General features: G+C 35.4%; 1 protein-coding gene across 23 annotated transcripts in view; it reads right to left on the bottom strand.

The window, feature by feature from the left end:
• Positions 1–17,802, bottom strand: part of Nrg1 (neuregulin 1) — a 999,063-nt gene that overhangs the window by 17,188 nt on the left and 964,073 nt on the right. For 16 of the 23 annotated variants that reach the window (XM_063240136.1, XM_063240138.1, XM_063240139.1 and 13 more), the window contains 2 exons: positions 16,094–16,223; positions 4,131–4,189 (listed from right to left, as the gene is read on the bottom strand). In XM_063240136.1, coding sequence (XP_063096206.1) covers positions 4,131–4,189; positions 16,094–16,223 — 189 coding nt within the window. Of the gene's footprint in view, positions 1–850; positions 4,190–4,790; positions 4,859–16,093; positions 16,224–17,802 lie in introns of those variants that run through there. The other 7 variants (XM_063240137.1, XM_063240143.1, XM_063240145.1 and 4 more) reach the window with 3 other exon arrangements.

Genomic DNA, 17,802 nt, shown 5'->3' with positions numbered 1-17,802 from the left:
CAAACCCCGCTCTCATTTATTTTTACTACTGGGAGCTACAGTTTTTTCAACATGAGTCAAAAAAGCAGAATATGCAACACTTTTCATTTGATGGAGAGGTTATTTCTATCTGTTCTGTTTAATCTAATGTTGGCTTAGGCTCATTATGTATCACAGGCTTCCTATTGAACTTCTGCCTACCCAATACATTTTTCAAATTAAATTAATAATTCAAAAACACAAAGGTTATTGTAAACAATTTAGTTTCCTTTTCTACATGTGATTTCCTGCTGTGCCCTAAGCAATATAAAAAATTAATTTAAATCTAAGAGTCTTCAGAAATTATTAAATATTGACTCACTAATCCTTTGCCTTAGGATTTTATAATTGCTTAAAGAAAACTGATTAACCTGGAGGTTAATTTAAATTTTCAGTTGCATTAGGAAAAAAAGCACAATAAAATAACTTTCTTTCACTAAAATTATACATCCACAGCCTTTAAAATTTCTGTTAAAATTTGAAGATATTCAGGATTTTATTCTTTAGGAATTTGGGCTTGTTTATACAAATAAACTCAAAGACCTGGCAGTTTTAGTTTTCTGCCCTGTAAGATTTCTAAAGGAGTTTTGTCAATGCCAGTTCTAGATGGGAACAGTTTAGTGTCTGACTTAAATTTAGACTTACCTTTAAAATGTAGACATTTTTTCACATATGCCAATCCATATTGTCACTGAGCCCTTTGTTCCTTATTCTCAAGTTTCCATGGGCAATAAGTGTGCACACACACACACACACACAGACACACACATGCACACACAAACACACACACAGTAAATCTCACACTCGGTTGGAATTTATCACAATTTTGTCATAGGTGGAGTGTGTCTTTATTCTACTATTAGCAATATACACATTTGGTAAATACATTATTTTAACAGGTTTTAAAAGCACTTAGAAAGAAATCCATGAAATTACTGATGCACTAATAACATGATTCAAAACTACTTTCAAAAATATCTAGTAAGTTGACTCATTTTGAGAATGTGCCTAAGAATTCTAAAATTGTACTCTTTAAATTTTATAAATTGAGCTGTCTTATAATTAGTTCCTGCTATTTGTTAGTTTCTATAGGATGTACTTGCTCCATACTGTTTCTAACTATTGAAGCTGCAGATGCTTTTTCTTGGGAAGTCTATACATTAAGGACCTTCTATATACACATGCACACACACACACACACACACACACACACACACACACATCCATATCCTACACCACACATTGATGGACACAGTTCTATCATGTAGGGGTTGCATCAAAATAGGTTGAATTTGAAGCTGAGTCAACTTGATGGCATTTTCCAAGGAACTATAAATGTTATATTTCAAGGCAAATGGTTATTTTATAAAATATGCATGTTTTTCTTTCTATCACATTTTAAATCATGGCCCATAGGACATTCGGACCAGAATCACTGTGTCAAATTCTAATATGTAAGTTATATGCTAACAAGCATTTAAAAATTATAGATACATTCTTTTAGAATATTATTCTTCAAAAGAAAATATGGTTTGGTTAGATTTAACTATTTCACTTGGATGACAGGGATTATTTTTTCCTTGAAAATTTGTATTATTCTCTTAAGACACTAAGTGTACAATTAAATTTTAAATGACCTCTGTAATAATATTTCTAACCTTTTTTTTCAAACTTCACTGCTGTTTGAACATAAAGTTCTTTCTTAGTGAAGCAAAATTTATTTTTTCTTTCTGCATAGTGGTTTGTTGAGATAAAAACGAGAATTTCAGTCATAGAGGTTAAAAAATTAACCATAGGCAGGACAATTCTGGAAAGCAATGTCTGATTGCAACCTCTGGTTTTCCAGACACTAGGCATCAATAATGCAGAGTCATTACTTTTTTTTTGGTAAATAAATATGCTTCCTATCAATCTTGGTTAAATCAAGTTAAGCATGAACGATAATTTCCTGATTGTCTTCGAAAAGTGTCACTGAAAGCTTTCTAAAGATTGTATTTAAGGATTCGCTCTCTGGACTTCACAAATACAGAGTGGTTATTTTTAAGTGATATCTTATGAAAGAGAAAATGGTCACAAAGTGAATGAAAACATTTTCTTTGGTCACTGCTGTCAGATCTAATTGCATATTATTCAGGGAAATAGCGTCATTTTTAGTGATTTTCTTTAGAAAGTGACCAAACATTATGTGCAATGCATAATGAAATTATATAATTTAAGTGTTCAGAATTTTCCTTAATTTCTTTTCTTCTTTTTTTTTTTTTTTTTTTTTTTTTTTTTTTGTTTTTTGGTGGTACCGGGGATCCCGCTTGCCAGGCAGGTGCTTACGCCACTGAGCTATATCCCCGGCCCCAGAATTTTCCTTAATTTCTAAACTTTGATTGTATTATATGTACAGAGTCAAATGGACCACATCTATGCTGTTTGAATACAAGCACAAATTTCTAACAGGAATAGTTTTAATGTACTCAATAACATTTTTTTTGCTTCGAATTTTACTTGATGCCTTATCTACCTTCAAAAATCTATAGAGAGAACTATCTTGTTCAATAAATGGATATTAATTAGTTGTGAATAAAGTGAAGCTTGAAAATTTAGTAATGTCTATTTGTCAAGTTTTTATGACAGAAAATGACCTGTGATATAATCTTTGATAGGTAGCTTATGTAAATATGTGATAAGCATCACTTCACAAAATGTACTATGGGTACAATCTTGCCATAGTGCATTATAGAATTCATCCCCATAACTTCTACAACTATTAACATAACCTTATTATTTGCATGCAGCATAGCAAGGATTTGTTTAAAGCCCTTACGTGACCATCTGTGTCACTATTGTGCTGTATAAATTTAAACTCTAATGAGCTATGTGGGTATTTTTTAGGGTGAGCAGCTGACAGCAGAAGACAAATCAGAGACTGCTAAATCCAGTCCCCTGCCTACTTCTCTGGAAATGGAGATGTGGCGGGACTTAGCCACATGCATCAATTTATGGACTGTCTATGGCTGCTTCCATGCCACAGCAGTAGAACCAAGTGGTTGAGATAGTCGTGGCACCACCGCAAGCTCAAAAATATATTATCTGAAACTATACATAAAAATCTGCTAATTCTGGAGCTGAATGCATAATCAAATGGAATCCATTTTGAAGGATATATTTTGAAAGCTCTAGAACCAAAAGCTATAATCCCTGTTCACAACAGAGGGACAAATAAACACTTTAGTTATTTATGCAGTTATAAACCACGTGAATTGGGTATTTTAGGAATGATGCTTAGAACACCATGAAGCCACATTAGAATTTCTTAATTATGCATGTAAAAATACATATACATTCTAGAGCTGAGTTGTTACATTTCAAAGAAAAACATACTAAAGTAACAGTAACTATTTTCTCCTAAAATCACCTTTGCAACTAACAAAGTGAACACTGACCAAAATAAAGAAATTCAAGCCCAAAAATGGTTATTTAAGCTAGCCTTGAATTACTGATTCCTTAAACAGCATAAATAAAAGCCAGGATATTTTATTTGCTGTGAAATGTTTGTTTTTAATTTTCCTACTCATATTTTCTTTTAAATGCCTACATGCAAATCATTTGGTTAATGAAGAGAAACATCTGAACTCTTTTTATGATGTTTATTTGGTATAAATAACACACTCCGAACCAAATTAACTTACCATCATTTCAAGTGCATATTGTTTACAGCTTAGCAACACCCTTTCAGGATGTTGACATGGATACAGAAGATGGACTGCCCAGTGGAATGATTTTATTTTACCAATAAAAATGAGACTTTTAAATGCCTTTATTATAATTTTACTGCTTGATGTTGACTATCAGTTTGCATCATCACATGATGCGGTATCAATTTCAGAAACATCCGGAGCCTCACACACCTATTAGTATCTGAGAGCCAACTAGTCACGAACAGAGGGAGTAATACAATTGCTTTTGTTAATGTTCTCATGCGACAGGCAGAGGCAGTCAATATTAGACCTGGTAAAACACGTCTAGCTCTAGGTGAAATCTGAGGGAGATGCAGCGACAAGAAAGCAGCACCGACTGCGCATGCTCCTATTCAGGCAGAGACAGAAAGGGAGTGGACGTACTGTAGAAGCTGGCCATTACGTAGTTTTGGCAGCGATCACCAGTAAACTCATTTGGGCACCTGAGAGAAGAAACAAAAAACAATGGTAGAAAAAAACAGAGAAAAAGAGAAGAGGTGAATATATGCTAGAAAGAAGCTCCTTCAGTGTCATTGCACTGACCTTGGTGAGTTCACCCTCAGGAACTGACTCTTTGTCCTAATTATGGCTTTCAGGCTCTGGCATGTCACCCAAATGGTTCAAAAATTTAGACAAAATGCAGCTCGTGGGTTTGTGTGACAGGAAGATTCCAGCATTTTAAGTGACTGCTTTCTTTTGAAGGGAAACTTAAAAAATTAAGATCTGATGTTATAGGGCTCTCAGTTTTGTATTTTGATGGTTTTGGTCAAAGATGTTGGAAAGAAATGGTTTTGGTTGGCTTGCCTGCCACCGATCGCCGGCCTCACAAGCAGTCCTGACTGCCATTCTGTCACATCTGTGACTCTGAGACCTATGAAGAAAGATACCTAAGCAAATCACAGTGAAAGGGTTCATGCTCTCGAGTGGATCAACCACAATTAGAACAAAAGAAATCAGTTACGACTGAGCTATAAAAGCACCAAGTGGTAGTGACTGTTGCTGTACTTTGGGGGAGAAAGCAAATTTCAGATTATTTTAACATACTTTCTTGGTTTTGGACTTTCATGGGCACATTCTCAGTACATCTTGCTCCAGTGAATCCAGGTTGGCACCTAGAGGGCAAAAACGTGATAAGCAATAGAATGCCAAACACACTGAGCTTTCAGACTGGCAATTTTCCTCCTATGGAATATGGAGATTCCTAAGAAATGACCTGGTACTGAACAACAGAGTGAAAAGACACAACATCGAGAAAATCACGTCTCATGAAAACGTCGGGGTATAGATTTTTGCTGTTTGCATCAGTCTCCAAAAGATTGGTGAACTGAAATTCAACTAGAGCGAGGCTGAAAGATGAACAGCGTTGGCCAGGGAGGGGCTGCCCACATCTGCCCTTTGGCACTGAGCACTGATCTGCTCTGTTAAATCACTGGCTGGGCTAAGATTAGTTCATGTGGTTCTACTCATGACTTTTGCTATCAAACCAACGCAAACTTTCTAATTTATCTGTATCCAATTTTGAACTCACTTCCTAGCAATTTTCTAAATTCTAAATTCTAAGTTCAATCATTAAACAGAAGTCAAGCACTTTTAATCTCTAGTGGTTAATAAGAAGAAAAACTATAGCTTCTGTTTCTTAGGAGATATTACAAATTAAAATTCATTTTTTAAGTATTGAAAGACAGAAACAGATTTTTATTAGCATACATTTCACTTAAACTAATTATCCTAAAATAAAGATATACTTTTAAAATTAGAGGTTATTCTTCTATATAAGTACTTTTCTAGATACCATTTTTGTATTTAAGGTAAAATTATTTTGAAATTATGCAAAGTTTATATTTTATTCACTCATATACATTTACTTATAAAAATTCCAGAATGTCGATACAGTATTATTCTGAAGGTCCTGCCATGGGGATCTGCTTATATATTAAAGTCCTTTAAATCTGATGATTTTGTTGCTATTATTTTAGTAACTGAAGTATTTCAGATCGAATGCAGCTTACCCAATATACTTTAATACATAAGGATATGAAAGTGTTCTAGAAAGCAAAGGTATAGATGAAAAAGTAATCTTGATTGAATACCCCATATTCATAGTCACAATTACTAACAGATTGCCACAATTTTTAAAAGTCTACCAAAACCATCATGCAAATCACCTATCTAAGTATAATTTAGCTCTGATAGCAGATAATTACTGGTTTTATACACCCCATTCTTTTCCAAAGTAAGAATAAATACTATCATTTTTGCATCAAGTAGATATGAATAAGCTATTTGTTTACAAAAACAAGAGTGCTTTCTTTTTCCTTCAAACCAAACACAACACCAAAACCAACTATTATCCAGTGATTTGGTACCATAAGAATAGCTGTGAGATAAAATACTAGCAGTTTCAGATTTTTTTTTGCTCCATGAGTAGTTTTACAGTGTAATTATTAACATTAAAATATTATATTATAAAATATTATTATATATTATAAACAAGTATCTTATACTGACATAGCAGTTTTGAGTGCTTCAAAATCATTTTATAGAAATGCACTGATTATTTTTGTTTGGAATCCTTTGGTTGCAGGAAATTCTGTGAAACTTAAGGAAATATGTGCAGAACTGTAAACTGTGAAGGAAGCCTACTTCTCACAAAGAACTTATGCTGCATGGTTTAATAATAATGTCTATACAAATATATATGAAAAATAAGTGAAAACCTCCATATAACTTTTCTGACAAAATAATTTCAGAAGAAAATACTTTTGTTTATTCATGTACCAGAACTGTAAATCAATGTAGACATAACTCAGCCTTCAGCAGATAATGACAGAATTAAGGGTACATTCCACAGTGACTCTGTATCTTACCTTATTCCACTCTTGATAAAAATTTAGCTTCCACATTGAGAACAAATCAAATGAAGAACATAGTGTAAAATATATGAATTTTCTCTACTGCTGCTGAGAAACGGGGATGGGTGATACGACTCACTCAAGTTAAAAAATGCTGTTATTAAAGTATTAGGAAATGAACAAATAGCTGAAGAATTATGAGTTCCTTAAGAGAAGAAATGTATTTATTAGGCAATTTTCACTTAGGTATCTTAGATGCCATCTATGTAATTAGAGGGCACAGGGCAACTACCTAAATAAGTTCAAAAGTTTTGTCCTTTTTCTATTCATTATACATAGCTAATGTTTCCTAGAAAACTAGCACTATGCTATTATAAGATTCTATAGATTATCTGATGCAGTAACAGTGGGACAATTTAAGGTATACAAATCCTATTTTGGAATTATTGTTGATTTTGAACAACATAAGCAATTGCAAGAACTTTATATCTTAGAAAAATCGAAGGATCTGAATAAGAATCAAGCACTTGCTATATTTTCAAAAACACATATTCCATTTGTTTCATTGATTAGAAAGTGGAAATTTAAAAAATGTAGCATTTGGTTTTAATGTGATAATTCTTGCTCTATTTTTCTAAGTATATAAAACATGATAATACTTTTTCTGTTTTTCTGAAAGTGTATGTATGGGTGGACACTACAATGTATATTTTTTACATTGTACTGGAGATTGAGCCCTGAACTACTTCCTCAGTCTTTTTTTGATTTATTTATTTTTTGAGGCAGTCACTATGTTGCCCAAGCAAGTGGCTTGAATTTGTGATTCTCAGCTCTCAGCCTCCCTAAGTGCTGGGATTACAGGTGTGCACCATCCATAGCTGGATTATACTTATTCTTAGTGGAATAAAAGTTTATGAACTTTTATTGTATGAACTTGGGCATCTCTTTCACAGCTAATCCCTCTCTGGCCCTGTTTCTCCCATCCTCTGAAATCTGAGTGAAGGTTTCTTCTTCAGCCTTCACACTGACCCCTTTCACTCTTTTGTGATTGTGTGTTTATGACAATAGTGATCATATTTTGATCCTTCTATTGTCTCTATAGCCTCACATAATGCCTGGATTATTTAGAGTTCTTGCAAAATGTCTATTAAACAAACCTAAGATCCGACTGTAGAATCTAGTAAAGAATTGTTTGAAAAGAAAATTTCATAAGCAAGTTGATTTGTCAATTTGCTTGGGACTATCCTCCCAGCACCAGAAAAATCAAAACTGGCTTAAAAAAAACTACATTTGTTTCAGAGTGGCATTTATTATAATTATGTTCTCTCAGTCTCACCTAGTGTTTGATGAAATTGTTTCATTTTAACCCAGTATTTAGAAAATCTGCACAATGAGGAATGTCTAAATTTGCTCTAGCACAGAGTCTATGAATGATTTATATAGTGTAATATATCCAGACTGTACATGTATGACCCGAGCTTTACATTAGTTTTAAAGTAAACTGTTTTTCTTTCAGCTATTAAGTGGCTTCTAACACTGAAGTTGTCTATCACTTCTAAAATCATACCTATTCTATGGACACTGACAATTATATTCATAAACTGATATTATGATTTAACTATTTACAAAAACTTTTAATAATAATAGAGCACATTAATAATCTGATACACTATGCATTTAATCATAGATGCATATACTTCAAGAACCAGTGTAGGGATTGATACATATATTTTTTTGGTACCAGGGATCGAACTTATGACCTCATGCTTGCCAGGTGGGCGCTTAAGCCACTGAGTTAAATCCCTGGCCAAATTGATATATTTTCATACTCAAGTGGAGAAATTATTTCCTTTATTTTTCCCCTGGAGACCCTAAACATATTCAAAGATATTCACAGACTGCCCCCAGTATGTTCTGGCTACCTGAGGTTTGACAATATATCACTCTAGTCAGTTTATAAACCATCTTTGATAGTCCTTTTCCTTGTTCCCTTGTATTCTTGGTCTCATCTTTACCAGCCCTCCACTGAGTGGAGTAGAAGGGAGACAGCGCCTACCGCTGACAATGCTGCTTTAGTCATCACTCCACAATGAAATCTTTGGACAATGTTAAAATATCATTCCCTATTTTCTTTCTGCTCTAGTGGTGGCATTTTCTTTCCTACTGTACAGCATCTGAAATTATTTATTGGGTATCTTTGTTTACAAATACGAAATGATGAAAATGTCGACAAGCATTATGTCAACAACAAACATAATGAAGAATACTAGGTGGTTGGTGTTGGATGTTGGATGTTAGGATCTCCTGTTGTCACTCTGTAAACTCTAGATGGCATTGTACACAACAGCCGGAAGAGTCCTGGCCTGTTTTCTACAACGTTGTACTGCAGCCAACTCAGCCTTCTGGCCAGAACTCGCCCACTCCTGGACTGAGTATCTGTGTTGTAGATTATTTTTTCCCCAAATGTATTGTTACTAGTAGTCTGCATTTTTCCAAGATGAATCTTATTCTGTTATCAACCTGTAAGTGGAATTTCTTACAGCTTGTATATGCTTTTATAATTTGTGTTTTAGTACAGTATCATCTGCAAAAGACATTTATGTCTCCAGGAGAAAGCCCTCTTTGACATCATTCAAGAAAATATTAAATACAAGAATGTTCCAATAATGCTTCCTTCAGATCCAATCTATACCTCCCCATCACTGCTGAGCTGGTATCTTTCCTCTCATTTCTTTTTTATTAGGATCCTGGGATTAGTTTTCAATCCATGAGATAACTGGATACATATAGTGGCCCTACTGGACTCATGGGTAAATACTGGAGAAAAAAATTCTAAGTGTAGTGATTCTCAAATGTTGTACTTCCATATCTAGGAAACACAATCCCAGTAATGAGGGCGGCAGGGCTTATGAACTAAGTCCTCTTGAGTGAACCCTGGTGCCCTTCCTAAAGCTTTGTTTGCACAGCTTGTTCTGAAATGCTCATCTGCAGGCTGCAACTCTTGCCAATGTTTACATAACAAGATGTATCCTTAAATTCAGGGGTGGAGGGTAAAGCAGTTTTATCGGATATTGGATCAATCCACATCCCATTCATCTCCACATCACGGTGACACAATGACATATTGGCTGCTAATTTGTGGTTTTTCTTCAGTCTCTGGAGACTGTCCCTCCTGGTATCATCATGTAGTGATTCTGAAGAGCTTTGTTAGACTATCTACTCTACAAGCCTTATTTAACGATGACACATCTAAACAATTTCTTTTTAAAAATCATGCACTATATATATTTCAAAATGGCACATTTCCTCTAAAATAGATGGTATATGCCTTCAGATGAGGACTGCATGCTCTTTTTCCTCTCCTGCAGAGTCTCTATTTACAACTAGTTCAGGTTTCCACTACCCATTCCCTTAGTTCCCTAATACCCTTCCTAGCGCTCAGCACATCAATAATTTATAATTGAATCAGTTACTTGAAACACGACTGCCATTTGCAATAATAGCCTATGGTCTGCACAAGGCAGAGTTCAGCCTTTCCTTTTTGTTTGGTCTCAGCATGAGTACAGAACCTGCCTGCCACAGGAGAGCTCAGTAAATACGTAGGGCTGTCCAGCTGATCTGAGAAAAGAAAAGGATGTGGCCTATTCAAAGCACTTGTCAGTTGTCTGATTTCAGGAGAAACAACAACTAACTGATGTCTACACATCAAAAAGCCTTGAATCCACTTTCGGAACTCAAAGTAAAAATGAATTCATAAATACCAAGTAAGTACACAGGGGGATTCCATACACATGAAAAAAAAAAAAAAAAAAAAAAAAAAAAACAGAAGTTATAGCTGGGTGACCAGCCCAGCACTGAGATCTATGGGTCCCTCCACCTTCTCTCCCAAATGCTTACCCACTCAATGCTATGGCACCAAACACAAAATTCTGCAAAAAATTATCGCACCAATTGTAAAGAGTGAGCTCTTCCAGGGTTGGTGCTAGAGTGTAGTTTGAGGTGATTTATGGACTGGAATAAAACCTAGCCCAGTATATATTTATCTCATCTATTCCAAATTTCTCTTCCCATCCACGATGATGAGACTGTCAGACACATTTGTGAGTTTAAATTATCATTTACTTGTTTAATTATGTTAAGTCAGTTACCCATAAATATTACAGATATTCTCTTCATCATTATTTCTTCGACAGTGCGTTTTAAAATTTTCTCTCTGGCTTGGTCTTCCCCATTTGCTAACCTGTGTGGCTAAACACCTGCTGTGTTCACGGTGTGCTCTCTATTAGTTCTCACAGTCTCCAAGACCTCTGCCTGGCATTTAGAGTTCAGAAACTGCCTCTGGCACTGAACTTTGTGTGTGTGTGTGTGTGTGTGTGTGTGTGTGTGTGTGTGTGTGTGTGTCTGGTTGGTTGATTTTACTTCCTAGAATGAAACTATTGGTCTAGGTAGGCAGGGCATTATATTGCACAAAATAGATCATTGCAATTTCTATGCCTGCCTGGAGCACCAGAAAGATTCCATAAGTGGTGGGTGTATCTATAAAATCTATATATATCTATAAACTCTCCTAACATGCATTCCTATTACCCTAATGATCAGCATTGTAACATTTGGAATATATTCATGGGCACTGCTTACTATAGCCACTTCATAAATGTACTAAATTCCCAGAGATCAGACATGATGTCTCCTATTTTCCCTATGTTTTCAAAAATGCCCAGCACATAGTGGTTCTACAAACAAATGTTAATTAATATATTTACTGAACTTAACTTATTTATATCCTATTTTTATGCCTCTGTCTCCTAATGTTTCTGTAACTTTCCCATATATAACAAAACATGGGGCTCTACTTTTCTAAACATTAATTATCCAAAATCTTACAATTAATTATCCACAATCTTACTAGTCATGTCTGAAGGCACTGTTTATGTTTTCAAGTATAGTTTGCTTGTTTCTTTTTTGTTTTTCGCATATAATGAAGTTAATAATTAGAGATATTAAATGATCTTCCAACTAAAAATTACACACATAGCTGGTGGCTTCACCTTATTAAATAAAAACTGCTTTTGTTGAACAAAATGAAACATTAGGAATTAAACATGAAAATATCATCTGTTAAAACAGGTGTATATATTTTTCCAATGTCTACAGTAAGAATGTAATAATCCCATTTACTTTTATTGTAAGGGAATAAAAAAGTCTTGCTTCCCTAGAGTTAAAAGTACTTTAACAGAAATGAACTCATTTAATTTCACTGACTCCTTGGGAAAAAATTTGGAGAACATATTAACTCTATGTTATAAATAAAGATACCTGAAGTGAAAGGACTAAAGACTGTTCAGTATAATATCAGTGTGTGTTCAGTATAATCAGTATAATCCCCTCATGTTGAAGCCGTATCTGCCCATTGGACAGTATTTCAGATTTATAAACAAAGCCTGATATAAAATACTTTTTAGATTTAAAAAACTGTATTTACATCTTCCAACACAGTTCTGAAGCTGATCAGAAGAACAGACAAAAGAAGGAAAGCAAGAAGAAAAATCTGGACAGCTTCACATTTAAATGATCTTGTTTCAGTGAACCATATGACTACAAAGCATCAGAGAGCAAAAACTGGAATTTTCTTTCCACAAGCTGGAATAGTAACTGTTTATTTCCTCAGGATCACTTTTAAATTATTGTAGAGTCACAAGGAGTATAAAAGATGAGAACCACTGCTCAAATCCCACAGTCCCCAAGGGCAAGTCCACGTAACCAGCAAATCTCTCCTCTGAGAAGCATTTAGCTGTTGTATGGTTAATCCATTTAGAACACCTTGTTCGCAATGAAGGAACAAAAGAGATTTGCTGTAAAATCTTCTGCTTCTACTCCCAAGAAGACAACAGTAGATTAGGTGACCACAGAGACTGCCTGGAAACGTCCAGGCTGTGGTGTTTCTGATTCATGTCTTCAGTAAAGTAGGAAGCTGATTTCGAGTGATGTGGCTCATGCTTCAGCAATGTCCTGCTCGGGACAGACGGGCCATATGGAAACTATGAACTGGCTTCATGATGGGACCATGAGGAGCCAACAGCATCTTTGTGCTTTCTGTTTCTATTCAAAGGGTCCAGTGAACATTCGATTATCATACAATCTGGCCTATTATGTGACTTTGTTTAAATTCTGAGTAGCTGTTATTTTTAATGGTATAGATAACTTTAACATGGGACATTTTTCCTTTTTTCCTTTTAGAAAAACATACTTTCATTTAATGAAAAAAGCCTAAACTATTTTAGATATTAAATGCACTATAATTCTTCCTTCAAGGTACTAAGTTATTTTGATGCAGTCACAAAATCATGGTCCAAGAAAGAGGAAAGAAGCCAGGCATGGTGGTACATGTCTGTAACCCTAGTACTCTGGAGGCTGAGGCAGGAAGACTGCTGTGAGTTTGGGGCCAGCCTTGGCTATATACTGAGTTTAGGGTCAGTCTGAACTATATAGCAAGACCCTGTCTCCAACAAACAAACAAAGAAACCAAAAAACCTGACACCATAAAAAGAGGATGACACTGTCAAAATCATAGATATTAAAGATTTTCTAAAAAGATCCAATAATTATTTAAAATGTTTTCCTAAAGTATTCTAGGTACAACACAAGAACAGAAGGAAGAAAAGAGAGGCATTGAAGGAAAAGAAAAAAGAAGATGAAAGGAAGGAAGAGGAGAGGGGAAGGGAGGGGAGGGGAGGGAAGGGAAGGAAGAAGGATGCAATTTTCTGAGAACCAGAAGGCAACCATGATTCACTACATGATTCAATTTCTGGGATGCAGAGTATTCATGGTTTGTTACTTTAATATTTTTTAGAGAAGTAACAAACAGGAAAAATATTTTAAAAAAACAAGTACTTTTCTGGATCGGGCTCAAAATTTAGTGAGAAACTCTGTGGGTGAAGAAAACTTACAGTTGTTGGCACAACGCCAACATGGACACAGGAGCGGCACTCAGGTACCTGCTGCATGTGGGACGGACGGCTACAGAGAAGCTGAAATTGGTATGTGGAGATGAGCGCGCTGTGCCTTGGAGGTACTCACAAACTATCACATGTGTTTACTCAGCCCATAAATCCTTGCAAAGGATATGATGAAAAATGATCATATTTCATTATTATCATTAAAATACAGTAGTCTCAGATGCTTTCCTAGAGAAATAAAAATGCGAGACATAGACAATAGGGGAATGATTGTTTTAACGGGGGAAGAATTTAAGGACCTATAATTTAACTGTTTTTCAAGGAGATTTATTGAAACACAATTACATTGTATGTCTAAGATTAGGAAAGAATAACAAGATTTCCTTATGCACTAAATGAAGCTCGTATTTTACAGATTATAACCACTGGCTTGTTATAGTTTTCACTTTGATCACAGAAAATTCTAGAAGAAACTACAAAACGTGTTCATTCCAATTCCTTTTGATCAATCTGGGATTTGTGCTGTATTCATACCGTGTCAGCAGAACTGAAGAGTAAATGGACAGATTTTTATTTTGATGTAGGCACATAAATTTGAGTAATTTTAATGATCAAAAAGTGAACCTCTAAATTATAGTTTTTTTTCACATATGTAGCCATGTGAGAAGTTTGTATCTGAAAGGAATAACCTTTTCTGCATGTTGTTTCATTTTTATCCTGCCTTTAAGTGTTTACAAGATGTTGACTTATAACTATTCCCTGTACCCATGAAAGAGACATTTAGTAATGGAGATTAGAATTCCCCACTTCCGATTCCCTGCCTTTTAGTTACTCTAACAGGCTCTATTTGCTTTTGTAAATTGTCTGTCTTCACTGGTAAAACCAGCTGAACAGCTACCACCACATGTCCTCCCTTGGCACAGCCTCTCTTCTTTAAAATGAAGGGCTTTCAAGGGTAATAAGGAGCAGTTAGGGAACAGATTTGTTCATAGTCTCACACTGCCTCAAGGCGCAGTACAGACAAGCCCTTTCGGACAGCTCAGAGGGCGGCAAACACACTGCCTCCCCAACCACATGTTTGGTGGCTGTTAGATTCCAAAACATGTTTTTTAAGATGTATTTCATTACTGATAAATATAAGGCTTTCTAAAAGTTGGTGAACTATTTACACTGTTAGGGCCGGGGATTTAATTCAGTGGCATAAGTGCCTGCCTGGCAAGCAAGAGGTTGTGAGCTCGATCCCTGATACCAAAACAAAACAACAACAACAAAAATATTTACACTGTTTATATAGCATAAAGGGAAATGGCCTTGTTACCTATATCTTGTGCCTTTCCCATTCTGCCAATTGCTGTTTTTAGTAGATCCACTCTCTCCCTAACCTTTAAATCACAGGCTAATACTCGAGGGCAAGAAAAAGATTTTAAAATTTTCTTTCTTTAAGACAGGCTTTGCTACTTTTAGAACAATGTACTCATTGCGTGTTTCCAATTATGGATTGCCTGTAAAACATGTTAGATGTTCTACATTACATTTTTTCCAAGGAATGCTTTTAAAATACCTTTCTATGGGACATAGCACTGGCACACAGAAAAATAACTAAATAACTATTTTCATAATTTCACTAAGATATAAAATACCTTTTACTATTATCAAATAATGAGTCCACATACTGCACATAAAGAATAAATATTAACAGGAGGCTTAAAACGCATGCCACAATAAAGGGGTATTTTAATGAGTCCTATTAATTTTTACCATAAAGCTTAAATATTTAATGTGCTTATAGTAGCACTGTTGTGTGGAACGTGAAGAAATAGAATACATTTGGTACTTTTAAAGGTGAATCCACTCCTCCAGTTCACTGGAAAGAAAGAGCCCAATCTAAGTCTATTTAAAGATAACAGTAGTACATGAAAGAATATTGCCTGCTACAGAGAATAGTGTTACACACACGATACTGCATTTTGGAACCCATGCATTTTTTTTTCTTTTCCTACTAGCAATTTCAACCTGAAGTTCATTTTGAAAAGTACTCGTGGAACAGTAAGATAATCCAAAGTGTGAAAGATGTATGAATAAGGACTCTTCTGCCATTCTGCTGCTTTAGGTTTTCTAATTCATTTTGAACATGAACACTGGGGTTAGGTAGCAACATTTGTTTTTAGTTCAATTAATCCATTGAAATAGAGAATATGGATATGAAAATTATAGCCCTCCATGAGATTTGCATATGTCTTCAGAGTAACAACGAGAAAACCATGAAGAAAACAATATCATAAATATGAAGCCAAAAATAAATTCCAAAACAAAAGATAAAAACCCCACACACATTGAAAAGAGCAAAAACAATTCTGGATACAAGAGAGGAGATGACAAATGGCATGAACTTTTCAAAACACTCTACAAATAAAACAGCATTATTCAACAGGATGCAACAGAATTGGAAAAAGAAGCAACAAATCCACATGATGAGACACAGAATCATCCAAGAGAAGCAGTTATGGATATAAGCCAGAGAGGGGATTTCTGTTCTTACTTGCACAAGTATCTTGAGGGGTTTGAAAGGTCTTTCACCATGAAACACTCGCCACCATTCACACAGAATGTTTTCTCCTTCTCCGCACACTTCACGAGATGGCTTGTCCCAGTGGTAGATGTAGATGTAGCTGCATGGGAGATAAGAAGACGAGATGTTCAATCTGTCTCTGACACATTTGAAACAGCCTCTACTCTAAAATTCTCTTAAAAAGCAAGAGTTCCTATGAGGTATAACCAACTTTCTTGACAAATAATAGCAAAGAAACTATTTTGTGACTGTAATATATAGAGTACAATTAGTTAACAGAACATGATTAGTAGAATACAAGTAAATACAGAATCAATTCCAACTAAATAAGAAAAGGGACTCGAGGTTTTTATAGTCATTGTTTTATCTTTAAAGTAGCTGCAAAAGAGAAGCTGTCTTGTCATTAAGCACAATCAATTTTAAGGAAGGTTCAAAGATAATGGTGTCAAGTCATGTCACTGAAGTTCCATAAAATATATATACACATATGTGTGTGTACAAATGATGTTTTATGTGTACATTGACTGTTTTTTCTTTTCGAAGCCCTGAGGACTGCGAAAACCCTGAAAACAGGGTTTGTGCATGCTAAGCAAGCCTTCTATGGTTGCTCAACATCTCCAGCCTTAATTACATCTTTAAGACAACGTATAGTCAAAAAACAAAAGCCACACAAGGATACCAGACAGTGTATGTGTTCCAAATGAAAAAATTATGTAGTATTAATTGAACACACACTGACACGGAAGTCATAAGTCACTCACTTTACAATTTCTGTTCTCTAATTCTACTCCGCAGTTCACTGTGGAATATTTGACAACCTATTTTTAGGAACTGAAAACCTACTTTTAGGAAGTGAAAAGGCACTCTACTACAAATGCAGGATAAAGCACCACAAAAGTCATCTATCTTGAACCAGGAGAATAGAAACAAGCCTTCATTTCGGTTTCCAGCATTTCATGTGATGTCCTGACATCCACAGGCCTGTGGAAGTGAAGCTGGTGATGACCCCAGTAGCACTGACTCCCAGGTAAGTGAAGCCCAGGCTCCCTCCTCAGGCTCAAAGGGCTTTGGGGAGCAGAACCACCTCTCCTCACTCCCACTGCTGGGCACGCTGTGGGCAGTGCTTGGCCTCAACCAGAAAGTCAACTTATATAGTGTCAGCACTGATATTGCCAAGATGAGAAGCAGAACTGATTACGAAGCCAGTGAAGATTCTATTTACTTTTTCAGGGGGAAAAAAATTCCCTTTCGAGGTGCTTATGTTTCTCTTGTTTCCTGGCACATTCCTGTAGATTTTTAATGTGTTATCTTCCCTATCAATTTCTGTTTTACTATTTGCATGTGAATTTTGGATGCTTTTGTTTACTTGACCTATCATGAGCTATTGTCCCCTTGTTATTCTTTTTTATTTCCTTCAAAAGTTCACATATTCTTATAATTTTTAACTTAATTTCTTCTACTTTTCTTGATTTTCATTCTGCCGGATTGCAATACTCAACATCTGGTTATTCCGTTTCTTAATTGCGTTCTTGTTTCTTGGTCTCCTGTCTAAGACATGTGCAAGTAACATGTCACTGCTCTCAGCAGAGCATTCGGGAGTAACGGCTAAGATCAGTCCAGACATGGACCTTACAAACAGATCTGGTTCAAATCTCTTCCCCTACAAGCTTTTGCGATGA

The sequence above is a fragment of the Cavia porcellus genome, unplaced genomic scaffold (assembly GCF_034190915.1).
Source record: "Cavia porcellus strain 051 isolate PalLab524CR breed Dunkin Hartley unplaced genomic scaffold, mCavPor4.1 scaffold_29, whole genome shotgun sequence".
Lineage (NCBI taxonomy): Eukaryota > Metazoa > Chordata > Mammalia > Rodentia > Caviidae > Cavia > Cavia porcellus.
Note: the sequence above shows the minus strand (reverse complement) of the source record. Positions and strands in the feature narration are given on the sequence as shown.